Below are 13,756 nucleotides of genomic sequence, written 5' to 3'. Positions count from 1 at the left end.
TTTCCCTAACTGTTTTCAATTTAGGGCACTTCCAGAGCCATATGTAAGTCCCTTGCTTTGAGTGGCTTTCTTATCTGTGAACTTGTCCATATGAGTATACTTGTGGCACCAATATTTTTAGTAGAGGAGTTCTACAGATTTTTTTTTTGTTTTCCTCAACACTTCTGTTTTCTCTTAAGCTTCTTTCCAACTTCATGTGTTTACTCCTAGTTCTTACATTAGGCAAGATGGTGAACAGCCAGCCTTTATCCAGCCTTTCAATACAGCTCATAATTCAGTAGACCTCTAAAGCATTTGATGCACACACATTAAATCTAGAAGAGAGACAGTAGCTTAAACAATTATTCATCTTACCTTTGATCGTCAGCTTTGCCTGCATAGGGGTCTTTTCTACGTCTGTTGTATCCTTCAGATGAAGGGGAGGACAGGTGAACCACAGATTTATACATTGTCATAATATCTTGTTTTGTTCTCTGCCCTAGTTATAACACCCTACCTAAAGTTACCATGGGAAAAGTAGGAGCAAGAAGAAATCCCACAAACATCTCAAAGAAAAATAGTGCCGCTCATGTTAGTCAAGAGGCCAACTAAATTCTTACTTGCATGTTTATAAAGATACACTTCAGAAGTCATCTAGGAGTTTATCTACTTTATCATTATCTAGGAGTTTTTCCCCAATCAAGAGAGACCGAAGGCAATTGCCCAGTAAGTTGTTCCTAGAGAAAGTGGCATTTTTTTTTCCCCCCGTATGTCTAATGGCTGCAGCTGGAACAGACTTAATTGATTTCATCCAGTTTTTTCTCTTTAAACAATTCTGCTCTAATTTGTTTGCATTTCCGTGGCAACAGTTAGATGTGTTTAAATGCTGGCTCCTTCCTTCACTTAGCCTTTTGTCATTCTTTTGCAAGAAAATGGCATTATGTGTCACCTTTCGTTTTATTTTGCTATGCTTCCAAATTAGCCTTCACTTCTGAGAGTTTTTGCAAGACTAGAAATCACAGTGTTACAGTAAGTCTGCTCTTGAGTTAACTGTTACAGCATGCTCAAATGAATAAGGACATCAACATAATATGCAACTGAAAAAGTAAATTATTGCCAAAACAGAATGACAAACCATTACCTAAAATACCTAATGTATAAGAATACTTTATTGGGAGGTAGAAGTAGAGGCCTATAGCATTTCTAGGAAACCTTTCATAATTAAGAAAATAAGTTAGAATATAAATAAGATTTATACAGTCATCAGATAGTTTCAACATAAAAAACATTAGATCACATAACATCAAAGGTACACAAATGCATGCCACCACCTTTACTGAGTGAAAATCTTCTCAACTGTATTTATCTTTCATTCCTTTGGAAAATTCATGATCTATCAATACACACATCATGTAAGGCTTTGTCTTTCTCTGCTGTAGTGGGTGAACTATGCTAGTGATGAGACAACCCTGAAGAGGATACATAGCACAATTTCTCCCCTCTGAGCTATTAAATTCAAGTTTTCCTTTAAATTAAGGGGCTACAGCAATGCATTCATCCATAAAAATGTATCTTTTTAACCCAGGAGCCTAATTTCCATAGCTGAATATGCCTATGGTCACTGTAATAGGTATCAGAGATAATTTAATGTATACTAGAGAGAGAACACTTAACTTGTACACACTGCTTCTAAGTGGTGTTGAACATTAAACTCCTTTTGCTTCCTGTGGGCCTATTATCTAGACATTTTCTAAATCATCAGGTCTGTTTTATGGAAAAATAAAATGTATCTGGCCATTATTATGTCTATGTACTCACTTAATTTCAGTCCTGGTAAAACAGTCAAAAACACATATGTGGTAATGGGCTATTCTAATAACAATGAGCAGGGATGATGAGATGGTTGGATAATCTGTCCCTGGTGAGTACTATAGTCATTAATTCAGTTTCTTGGTGCTTGATTTTCTGATAGGTGGAGATAAGGCACTGTTTTCCCCCCCTTGATTGTCTCTCTAGGCTAGAGGATAACAAATAAGGGATTATTTTCAATTAGTGGGGTGTAAGAGAGTAAGAATGTGCAGTGCAATAAATGCTTTGTATGGATGCTCATTTCAGAGCGTAAGGGCCTTCTTTTTTTTAAGTTTGACACACTATCTGTGTATGTATGTCCACACATGGGTTTAATCAGGAAAAAAAAATACGATACAGAGCAAGCCCAAAGTAAGAAAACCCCTGATAATTCTTTAGTTTTTTTCCCCTCTGGTCACAAAATCTTAAGGTAAGGTAGATTGTATCCCAGTTTTTATAGCTAAGCCTATCCAGATCAAACTTCAAGGCATAGAATAATTTAGCAAGAATTACCTTTGGTAACAAGCATGAAAAAAGTCACTTCTACTTGGCACTTACTAAAGTCAGTCAAATGGTACACTGAGACAGAGCACACAGTAGGAACAGTGTTGACACCTCCGTACTGGTAAGCTTTGATTGTAAATATTGACAGTAATTATTGCACATTTCTAATGCCTTTGTCCTGAACTTACACAAAGAATTTACCTGAAATGTTTCAGAGGAGTACAGCTGTTGTGAGCGGGTACCTCAGTGTGAGCTGTTCTTTGGAAAAGCAGGTCTTCAGCTAGCGTTCCTCTATCTGACTCTCAGATCTAGTGGCAATCCCACAAGATCCCATGGATATGTCTCACCCTTGGCCATAACTGCTTGTTTAAGGTCATTTATTCCCCTTCTCTGAAGTTCTCATTTCTCGTTGATGCTCAGTGTTCACCGCTAGAGATGGGACCCTGCTATGTAAGCCTAATGGTTTACAATCTCAGAAAGGTTAGCACAGTTAGCTAGCTAGGGACCGTGGAGTGGGAATAAAGCACATGCATGGACATGCAGAGGAAAAATATTTTCAATACTATAGCTGCTGATACCAAGCTTTGTAACCGTTCTTCACATACAATGTGAATGCTTTGTTTCCTGATGCTTAGAGTGTCTACATGAGGTTGTCCATTAATCATTAAATGCAGCACAGAGGCAAGAAAGGCACAGCACAGGGAAACTGTAACAACTTGTGCAACTTGGAAAGCATTTCTAGTTGAAAAATGCATAGTATGTTCCTTGCAGTTAAGCAGAAACCTACAACTCTTAAAATGTAAATGCAGTAGCTTTTAATTTGTTGCCAGCCTTTTACATTAAAATCAGGTCTTCTACAAAACACTACATCTGAAACTGGCTACCTTGTAAGAGAATCAAGTGGTTTACTGATTTTTCTTTTCTTTTTAAAACAACAGTATTTACAGTATTTCTAAAAAGCAAAAGAGAAATCCACATCTATCATGGAAAAGCTTTACCGGCATTCGTGATGGTTCTTGATAATAGAACTGAAGGCGTTCTGGTGTAAACTCGTCTTCACTCTTTTTTCCCTTTGTCTTCTGTTGCAAAACCAAACTCTCACAACTTCTTTCTCAAGATTGAGCCCCTCTGCCATCCTCATAATCTCCTGAGAAGAAGGCTTACTTTGTTCTCCAAAGTGCCTCTCTAGGGCTTCTTTGGCAGCGATACTGGATAAAGGGATAAAATGTCACTTATAAAAACTTTAACTCATTCGGGCTTTCACCACTAGTTCAGAAGAAGGGCCCAGAAAGAGCACTAGAGGTAGTCACTTGTTTTGTTTCCTCTTTTTCTATGTAAAAGAAACCCACAGAGCTTAAAGTACACTGTAGCTCTTTGCTGACATGGACAGCATCAGAGCATGCAGAATTTTGGCATGGAGTAATACAAAGGCAAAACCAGCATCAACTTCAGTGTAATTTCAGTGGTAACCATGAAAGCTTTGTTCTTCTTGATGTTCTCTAGGAGATACAGCTACTAGCTAGGCATGAATGGGATTGCAGGAACTGGAACTAGGCTGACCACCCATTCTGCCCAAGTCATAGCAGTGTCATGGGAGTTCAGAAAATGCATATCACTGTGGTTACCTGGCTGTATCAAATCATTTGGGTTTACAAAGGGGAAGAGCTCCATTACTTAAAATTTGGGAACTGTTGTATGTTGTATCAAGTTCTGCTTCCCATTTTGTTATAGAGAGAGCACTAGAGTATTTCTAGAAATCACAGATAAGGGCAAGCTGTTTTAACAATCATCACATTTTCTAAAAGTCTGCCTTAGTCTATTCCTCACAGTCAGCACTGACCAAAGTTGAGTGATTCAATAAACAAAGTAAGTTAAGATTACTATACTTCCTTACTGCCAAATAGAATTTGCTTCCTCTCCGTGTCACAGATACTCAGAAAACAAAGAATATCTGCGACATGCTTGTGTGCCACCAGGACATATCCAAAACTGGCTTCAGCAGTAGCTGTAATTTCTTTGAACACAAGAGGGCACTTCATGCATTTTTCTGGAAATGTGGTGCAGGTATTTCTGTTATAGACAGTATCTGATGGAGTTTTAGTTATTTCATTACTTCATCTGTAATATGTTGTTGGTCTTTCATTTCTAGGTCTATTTCACAATATGTAGTAATATTACCAAAACTACCTAATTAGTAGCATGGTGTTCTGCATACACAAAAGTATAGAAGCATCATTGGTTTTGACTAACAGTTTCTTAGGCTTTCTGGTCAAAGTAGACAAGAAAACAACTTCCATAAATCCAAATTAAGTAGCTTTTGCTCAGTGTATGACTAACCTAATTTAGTTATTGAGACTTTTGCTTTTCATCTAGTTTACCTTCAAACATCCTTTGAGAATTGCTAAGAGTAATGCTGCAGTTCAGATAAAGTCAATCTCTGTGATTAGTCTGAGGTCTTCAAACTAACATCCTATATGCCTTCAAAGGAACAATTAATATTTTCTTACTACATGGGATTTGGTCCTGAACTGCCCCTCAGCTGTGCGTGCACTTGACAACCTGCCATATTCAATAGTCCCAGTGCAGTGGAGTTAGATGCAAAAGCAGGAATAATTAAAAAGCACATATTATGAAGACTTTTTTCCTCAATAGCTGCTAAGAAACAACACCAAAACTCACAATGTTAGGAGTCTTCAGTGAACTCCTCTAACCAGGGGAAAACACCTGTGACAGACGTGTTCTCAACTCACAGCTCTCACGGAGGCCATACCGCATAAACTAGGCAAGGAAAGAAGCTGAGAGGAGAAGCTGGCCTCCAAAGAGTAAAGCTTCATCCCTTGTGAGGAGCTGTGATGAGCAAACAACCTATGAAGCATCTCCCATCCCCAGCTCACTCCTAATTGAGAAGCATTCATCAGAGGAATATTTTATTGAAAAGTCAGAGAGAAATCACATCTTCCTTTATTGATTTCCATATGGAGTTAAGGCTAGATAGATGGTATTTATTGGCCACCAGAGATGTGAGAAGCAGGAGAAGAAGGTTCCCAAAACAACTCTTTTTTTTTTTCCCCTTTGGCTCATTAAAGTGCTTATTTGGGAACTCCAATATTACATGTAAAAGCTTGCCCTCAAACTTCCCAGACCTCAGCTCTCTGCCAAAATAATGCAATTTATTTTGGTATAACATAGAACCTCCCAAAATGAAAACTGGTGCTCTGATACCTTATTCATTATACAGATATCATAATTTGGGTAGAATTGGAATAAAATGGTTTTTCATTTTAACTATGTTTCTGTATGTTGAAAAAAGTCTTTAATTGGGAAATACAGTATTTTTCACTGAAACATTTTGAAACACTAGCTATAGAGACTCATTAACAGAAAATAACACTTTGATTTTAAGCCCAAGAAAAAGGAGCATCTTAGCCAAAGGGGTAACATGTAACAACTTAAATATTTATTACCTTATGGTAGTTCTACGCTTCCTTTTCCGCTCGTTCACTCCAACCTTTTCATTGTATAAAGCTGCATTAAAAACAAAACAAAACAAAACAAAACAAAACAAAACAAAAACCAAACAAACTCAGTGGTTACCTTCCACAGGGAATGGAAAACAAGCACAATTATCTCCAGAAAAAAGTATCTTTCTTTGAAGACAGAACAAAGCTATCAGATAATGCCATGGAATAAGAGCAGCACCACACGTAGGAGCACTTTTTTCTGTAAGATGGTTGGTCAGTGTTTTGCCTCCAGCTATAAATGATTATAAGCAAAAATGGTGTGCCACTGGTAAAAGTGCAAACAGCACTGGCTCTGTGCCTATGTACCTGCAGAGCCATACTTCAGCTCTCTTCTTTTACATACCTTCTTCCGCCTACCCTGCAGGGTGTGCAGTCTAGGCAGATGGACTCCATTTCCATAGCCCTTGGCTCACTCTCTTTCTTCAGAAATGCAGCCCCATTTATTCATCTGCCTCTTCCACCCCGCCTTCTGATGGACAAGTCCCCCTTCACATCTCAGAGGCTGCTGCCTGCATGCATGATCTTACCCTGCAGCTGAAGACTTTAATGCTGCTTCCACAGTCAGCAGCTGCTACCCACCCCAAACCCCTCACAAGCAAATCTTGCAATGTGCCAAGCACATTAGGAAAGTCTCTGGTTTCTAGTGCAGTTACAGGGGAAGGAAGCCTTCTACATTTGCTTCAAAGGAAACTGAAGTGTGTGAGAGAAGCAGCTGTTTAACAGCATTTCCTGCTGTTGAATACAATGGCAAATCCAAAAAGTATTATTAAGTCCATCTTCTCTTTCTTTCTTTCCATGCTAGGTGTGTGCTACACAGTGGTAGTCCTGGCTTTTGCTGACACCTCCAGGCATGCTGCTTCCCAGCATGGCCATTCATCCAGCTGAAAAGGGGGTTCTTTAAAACAACCCATTTCCTTTAAATTAGCCAACCTGCTCTAAAGTACACTTTTCCCAGGGAACCCATGACTTTTCCTGCAACTGGAAAGTAATCAGGCAAAAGGAAGAGACTCCCTTGGCAGCAAATGCTTCATCACAAACAGCATCTGTCATGCTATTCTACTTTAGGGTTTAAAGACCACTGCCTCCGCTGAACTCACATCCTTTCCCCCATGGCCACATCTCATATACCAGAGTTTGGAAGAAAGAGTCTTTTGCTAGTGAAGAATTATTGTGTGCTGCTAGATGGACTGACGTGCAGATCCTAATAACAGCTCTGACCAATGCTACAGGAGTGGAGATGATTTGCTGGGATGGGACTGAAAAAAATTACTTTGAGTAGGCCAAGTGATATTTCTGTTATTCTGTACCCTTCATGCATTTCAGTTTGCTCCTCCTTACTCACCCCCAAAAAAAGATAATCAAAATTTAATATAACCACACCTTAGTATTTAAAGCTGATGAAACAAAAACTTTAGTTAATGGAAGACACATACTAGTCCTTCGACACATATATATTTAGGATTCTGGTTTAAATGCAAATCAATATTTAGAGGATTTTGATTCTCTACCTCCTACTTGTTCTGCTTCCTCCAGCCACTTGGACAGTATCGATTTCAGTTTGCATGCATTCTTGAAACTCAGCTGCAAGTTTTCAAACCGGCAAATAGTAGTTTGGCTGAATTCAGAGCCATGCACAGCAGCCAGTGCTTCTCCAACATTGGTTTGTGTATAACCTGTCAAAAACAAAGAAGGAAAAAATCACTCTGGAGCTTTCAAGACAGGGTTACTTTCTTTGAGATGCTTATCCCTTCACTGCAGACTCTTATGAGCAGTGAGTGTCTGCAGTGTCTTCAGGATGGGCTTTCTGCAGGGGTCTCTGTGGCTGACTCTGAGCTCACCTCAGAGATAAGTTCAGTCTCCTGTTGGTTTCAGTAGAACTTTACACTCTAAGATTATGGATTTGAGAAGGATCCAGACTCCATAACTTACTTTCTATAGGTGGTGCAATGGCAAGAACTTAATCCCTGGTGGCACTGCTGGTCTCTTGTTACTTGTTGCAACAACTAAGTTGAAGTGATCAGAGAAATGCTGCAGTTTCCACACAGACACTGTCTTTGTAACACCAGCTCCCTGTTCGGTGCTGTGAATGTGTATCTGCCACATGCAGGGGTCTGGCTCATCATGTGCCAGAATGGGTACGATCACTTTAAATGCTGGATGTCTCACAAGGCAGCTTTTTACCACCATTTTGATTGCACTAACTCTGTGTGTCTCAGTCTCAGACCCACAGCCCAGATTAACTCTGTCTCCCCTTGTAAAGCTCAACCTCAGTTTTCCTGTGAAAATTGCATTTTTCCTGTCAGAGCATTTAGCCCAGTCTTACAGGCTCTGTGCCATTTGTTTTACGTCAGAGGAAGTTTTATTCCCTCACAAATTTAGGATGAAGATACAGAGATAATTACAGTGATTAACAGCTTGGGCCCTAGCAAACCCTTCTATTTCTCTGGCTGGCGTTATATACACAACATACCGCAAAACTGACCAAGTTACAAATGCTATTTTAAACCTTAGATTTTTGTTTCAGTCCTAATTTTTACACTGCAAATGGAACACACTATTTTTCTGGCTGTTGAGGTAATGCATAGATACCTGTAATAACCTTATAATTCTTTTTACATTTATAAAGATAGATTTTTGTAGGATCATTTTGTAATGATACATTGTAATGTTACGAGCAATAACATCAAAATTGCAACTTTTCACTTGGAGAACCCAATGTTCATAAGTGGGATGAATCTGCGGTACCAGATGTTTGGGATTTTTTTAGTACAGTTCAAACAAGGATGAGACAGGCTTTTACTTTGCAATGTACCTCAATCCTTCTGTAAAAAGAGGAAATTCCATACAGATGAGAAAGGCAGGGCTCAGTTCAGTTTTGTCTTCAGCTAAGACTGCCCAGTAAAGGAAAAGCAGCTCAACAGAGACTCTCTAATGAAATCCATCTTGCACCAGCCCCAGTAGTTATCAGACAGCAACAAAGATACCTGTTGCTGCTGTACCTGTGTCTTGGCACAATAAAATAAAACAGGAAGAGAAGCTTCCCACTGGTATGAAATATTTGTCATGGATGTCACCCATCTTGTATACTAAAGTGACATTGCACCACCTTGTGAGATGGAGCACTTCATGTAGAAAAGCATGGACATAAGAGGTGAGAGCATGTGCTGCCTTAAGTTGCAGAAAGTTTAGGGCTGTGAAAAATAACACACCTGCTGCTGAATGTAATTTAATTAATACCAAAATTTTCTTTGCACTTAAGACAAATAATTTAAGGGCAGGAAAATTCAAAGTCACTTTCTGCATACTAAGTTGCAAAAAGCTGGAGTTCATTAATTCTGTGCAATTCTTCTAGGAATGGAGAAAATTTGGCAGCACAACAGGAATAGATTTATAATTAGATAACTGCATAGACTGGACTGTAAAACACTCAGAAATAACTGGGCTTGCATTGAAATTTTTCAGTCTTTTGTTCATGGACATAAAGCACATACCCAGCTTAATTCTCCGCAGCTTAAATTCGTTAGCAAACTTCTCCAGTTCCCTGATTTCAGGGGAGTCCATGTCGACAGGCTCTTCAACAGACTTGCTTTTCCTGCGGAACTCCTGCTTGAAGTCTGCAGTGGTGGGATCATCTGCGAGGAGGGACTGGTGCATGGGTGTGAAGCCATGGCCCAGGGCACAGGAGCTGGCACTCAGGGTGTGCTCCGGGAATTTATAAAGACAAGGGGTAAGGCTACCTGAGCAACACCAAAAAGAAAAGGCAGAGAAGTTGTTCTTTACTGCTACACAACAAAAACATGCCTTCATTATCTCAGAAACCATGTCTGTAATATTTTCTATGTAACACATGTAAAAGTATCCAAGAGTGAGGACCTCCTAGGAGATACAGTCTCTCTCCTGTCACCTTACATAAAAACTAACCAACACTCACTTTCATAGGCCATAGCCATCCTATTGCATAGCAAACTGATGCACTTAAATAAGATGGTAAACGATCTCAACTCAAACAAATAATGATCCAAGGCCTCAGCTGGAATTAAGTAACACAAGACCGATGAATTTATGTAATTTTGAGTCACCTAAAATGTGCCAGTCTCTATTTTCTGGTACAATTAATATTTCCATGTAAACACCATTTGATGCTCTAACAAGATACTATCTTGGTTTAACTTTAGCATAAAAATTGTTTGAGGAAAATACACAGGAAAGAAGAGCTCAAAGAAGAAAAAAAAAATGCAACAAACAACCCAACAGAACACATTCAGAATGACCGTTCTAGCTTAAAAAGAAATTGCTCGAGGAGAAAAAACAGTCTCATGCTACCTTTGATCACAAATATCAGACTTAACACAGAGACTCAGTTACAAGTGAAGGCTGTTTTTTCACTAGATATCATACATAGACCTAGAATGTATGACCTGAAGGGGGAAAAAAATCATTGGAGAAATATTAACACACTTCGTTCAGTGTATCTGGAGAAGCCCATAAATTCCAGGTTCTCACGACATCCTTCCCAATTTTCTAAATTACACAAAACTATGTAGTAGAATGCAGAACTTCATTAACCTCCCACCCCTTCCTCCATTTACATTTCTTGTCTTTGCTGCCCCAATTGCACTCATCAGTGTTGGAGGTTCTAACACCACAGGGATATTTTATATGTTTCACGCAGGATGACCCCCCCCCCAAAAAAGTATTTTCACAAAGAATAAAGGAAAAGACTAAAAAAGAGAAGGACTTGCTTTGCAAGGTGCTGACACCATTTACCACATTGGGATGTGGCATGCTGCATGTCTGTAAGATGCGACTCTGGGAGAGACTTGCTGATAGCATCTCTGGAGTTGCAGGCTTAACACCTAAAAAAAAAAGTAAGGGGGAAAAAAAAAACAAAACCAAAACCAAAACAAAATGAGAAAAATGAATAAGTATTTATTTTGAAATGAAAGCAAATGAACTTCTGAGCAATACTTGTTTAATACCTATTAGCTTTTCCCAGGGACCTGAAAAATGCCAGGAGTTTTTGCAACAGACACACAAATACACAATGAAATACAAGCATTTGGACCATCATTTGAATCATTTACACACCACAGATCCTACTTTCTGTCCCTAAAAAGTCCCTATGCACATGTATTAATCTATGCTAACTTACCCTAATGTTTCCTTCATTCTTAAGTGGAATAAAATGCTGCGTTTGGTTTTGGATTAGCTGTGTGTCACAATTATTTCCTGGGAGATGTGTTAATTTGGTTCATAGCATTATCTCATTGACTAGTATGTGGATGTACTTGGGGTAACAGTTTCTCTTTCTTACTCAGCCTGGAACATGGAAAACCGAGCAGAATGCTAGCATACATTTATGAGTGTAAATATCCATGAACATCTGTATGATCTGCCTGCTGAATTCAGCTATCCCTCCATTTTGCCACCGTTTTATTTTATAGCTCCAGTCAGGGCTCCATCACCCCACACACTGGTAATATAGAAGTATATCAGCTATATAATTTCTGGTTCCTCAAAGAGTCATGATCACCAGGTGAACTGGACATAGGTGAGCAAAAAGAGCAGTACGGTCGCAGTCTTCTAGAGAGAAATAAGATACAGAGTGATTTCCTGAGAGATGGAGAAGTTTGGGGAAACTCTGGGCACTAACCTCTAATTTCCTAACCTCTTTTCTAGTGCCTTAATCCCAGACCTGTTTTCCCTAGGCAATTGTTTTGAATCAGTCCCTTTGAAGGAAAACTGACCAAAACCAACATGCTAATAGCTCACCCAGTTGAGGGTATGTCTCTTACCTGCCATCACCCCATAGGTAGATGGTTGATTTCCATAATGACAGGAAGGTACAGAGTAATGAAGGCCTGCCAAAGTGTTTCCCAAAGGCGTCATGACAAGGTGGATACGGAAGCATAGAGGAGTTTGGATCAAAGACAAAACAGATGGAACTGGTAAGAAAATGTGTGAGGATTCAAGACACAGCCTTTAAGTTCACAATATCACAGAATCACAGAATATTAGGAGTTGGAAGGGACCTCGAAAGATCACCTAGTCAAACCACCCTGCCAGAGCAGGATCACCTAGACTAGGTCACACAGGAACACGTCCAGGCAGGTTTTGAATGAGGCAGACAGCTTCCTAGTATGTAGTTTTCACGTGCATTCAGTAAACATTTAACTCTGGGCCATAACCAACCACCAGATTAACACTGCTGGGAGTCCAGACACTTGGCCAGGTCACACATATGGCCAGTATAAATAGTGAGATACCCTCTGAACCAGGACCAGAAATTGTCATGCTGCGGTCTCAATGCATTATTTTTAATTTAATCTGTGGACATAAACCAGTTTACATATACTGCTGAGCAAGGGAGACATTGAACTCTCCATGAGGAGATTGGTTCCTCTCTCCCCACCTAACTTCCACAGACCATTTGATATAATCTTACAAAAAAACTTCTACTATGTTCCCAGAAAATTGATTGGCTTCACTGTCATGTAAACCCCACAGTGAACACAGGCATCAAGGAAAGCAATATTTTATGCGTGCCTAAGACCTGTGTTTCCAAAAGCAGCAGTTTGGGACATTTGCTTTGAGGCATCCAGAATCCACATTTTCTTAAGTGCCAAGCCACTAAAAAGATTTCAGAGTGCTTTGGCAGGGTGGTAGGGAAACAGGATGATAGACTCTGTGCTCTTCTAAAAATTTAGTCCTAAACCAGCATTTTCCATCACCAACAAACACACAATTAATTTTTCTCTAGTGTTTTCACAGGGATGTTTCAGATCTGTGCTCAGAAATCGCCAGCTCCTGAAAAATAAGACAATTTTTAACTGAATGCAAAATTAAAAATATGGTTATTTCTCATGTATTAAAAGGCACAGAAATGCATATACTGTTCCCCCTAACAACTGCCATAAAGTATAATATTAAAATTTCATGTTCATGAACATTCAGATAAATAAAACTCCACTTCAGAGCACACATTCCAGTTGTTCAAAACAATATAATTAGGGTTTAGAATCTCTATTTTTTACAACTGTAATCATAACAGTAGAATATCCTGTTTAGATACACTTACACAGATATAAAATCTACTCAAACAGATGTACTTATACTAGTATAAATGCACCCAAAATAAAGGTTGCATTAATAATACTAATGCATTTAGAGCAATGTGATTTTTCTGTTAATATAAGATCTCGGTGTTTACTGACGTGTTTTTTTCCTATTATTTCATAATCCATACACTATAAATTTTATGCATACAATAGTATTTTCAATTTGGTAATAAGGATTTAAAATTAAATAGTTAGGCAGATGCTATTTAATGCTATTTAAATTAATAATAACAATTAAAATGTTGAGGATACTTTAGAACATAAGCTGTATGACATGGTATAGTATTTGAACAAAAGTATATTCACCTCTATTTTACGATGCAGAACTGTTAAATGCATTTTTAAAAATTTTGATATTTAACGTAAGTTGTTATCCAAAACTTTTTCATGTCTACTTTGTGCTCTAATTCCCCTTAGATGCTTTCACCAGAATGGCATTGTTTATTACGATTTCTGAGTACATGTATGAAATCTGTAAACTTTTACTCATTATAGTTAGCACCCTTTGCCATATTCTCACAGGGTCACCTGCTAGATGTGGTCCTGCAAACAAAATTCACACTGACTAAAGTGGTGTTTGACGTTGGGTGGTAACTACAAAATATCAAAACCCAAATCTGAAGAAGACAAACAAATATTTTTCGCTGGCTGTCTCCATAGGCTCTTTATTATGAGTAAGATGTATCTAGAAAATATTACTGATACACATGTATAAATTTGGCCTCATACAAAATTTAAATTCTCCTATTGCCTCTTACCACTGCTAACCAATGGCCATATTAAGAT

General features: G+C 38.7%; 1 protein-coding gene across 4 annotated transcripts in view; it reads right to left on the bottom strand.

The window, feature by feature from the left end:
* Nucleotides 1–3,325: 3,325 nt before the first annotated feature.
* POU1F1 (POU class 1 homeobox 1) overlaps nucleotides 3,326–13,756 on the bottom strand; it is an 11,468-nt gene continuing 1,037 nt past the window's right edge. The window contains exons 2-7 of one of the 4 annotated variants that reach the window (XM_010188297.1): nucleotides 11,648–11,797; nucleotides 10,595–10,708; nucleotides 9,344–9,589; nucleotides 7,361–7,525; nucleotides 5,796–5,856; nucleotides 3,326–3,539 (exon numbers count right to left, since the gene is read on the bottom strand). In XM_010188297.1, coding sequence (XP_010186599.1) covers nucleotides 3,326–3,539; nucleotides 5,796–5,856; nucleotides 7,361–7,525; nucleotides 9,344–9,589; nucleotides 10,595–10,708; nucleotides 11,648–11,797 — 950 coding nt within the window. The remainder of the gene's footprint in view (nucleotides 3,540–5,795; nucleotides 5,857–7,360; nucleotides 7,526–9,343; nucleotides 9,590–10,594; nucleotides 10,709–11,647; nucleotides 11,798–13,756) is intronic. The other 3 variants (XM_010188298.1, XM_010188299.1, XM_010188300.1) reach the window with 3 other exon arrangements.

Source organism: Mesitornis unicolor, unplaced genomic scaffold (assembly GCF_000695765.1).
Source record: "Mesitornis unicolor isolate BGI_N332 unplaced genomic scaffold, ASM69576v1 scaffold17887, whole genome shotgun sequence".
NCBI classification, from domain to species: Eukaryota; Metazoa; Chordata; class Aves; order Mesitornithiformes; family Mesitornithidae; genus Mesitornis; species Mesitornis unicolor.
This window is presented reverse-complemented; position numbering and strand designations above follow the sequence as displayed.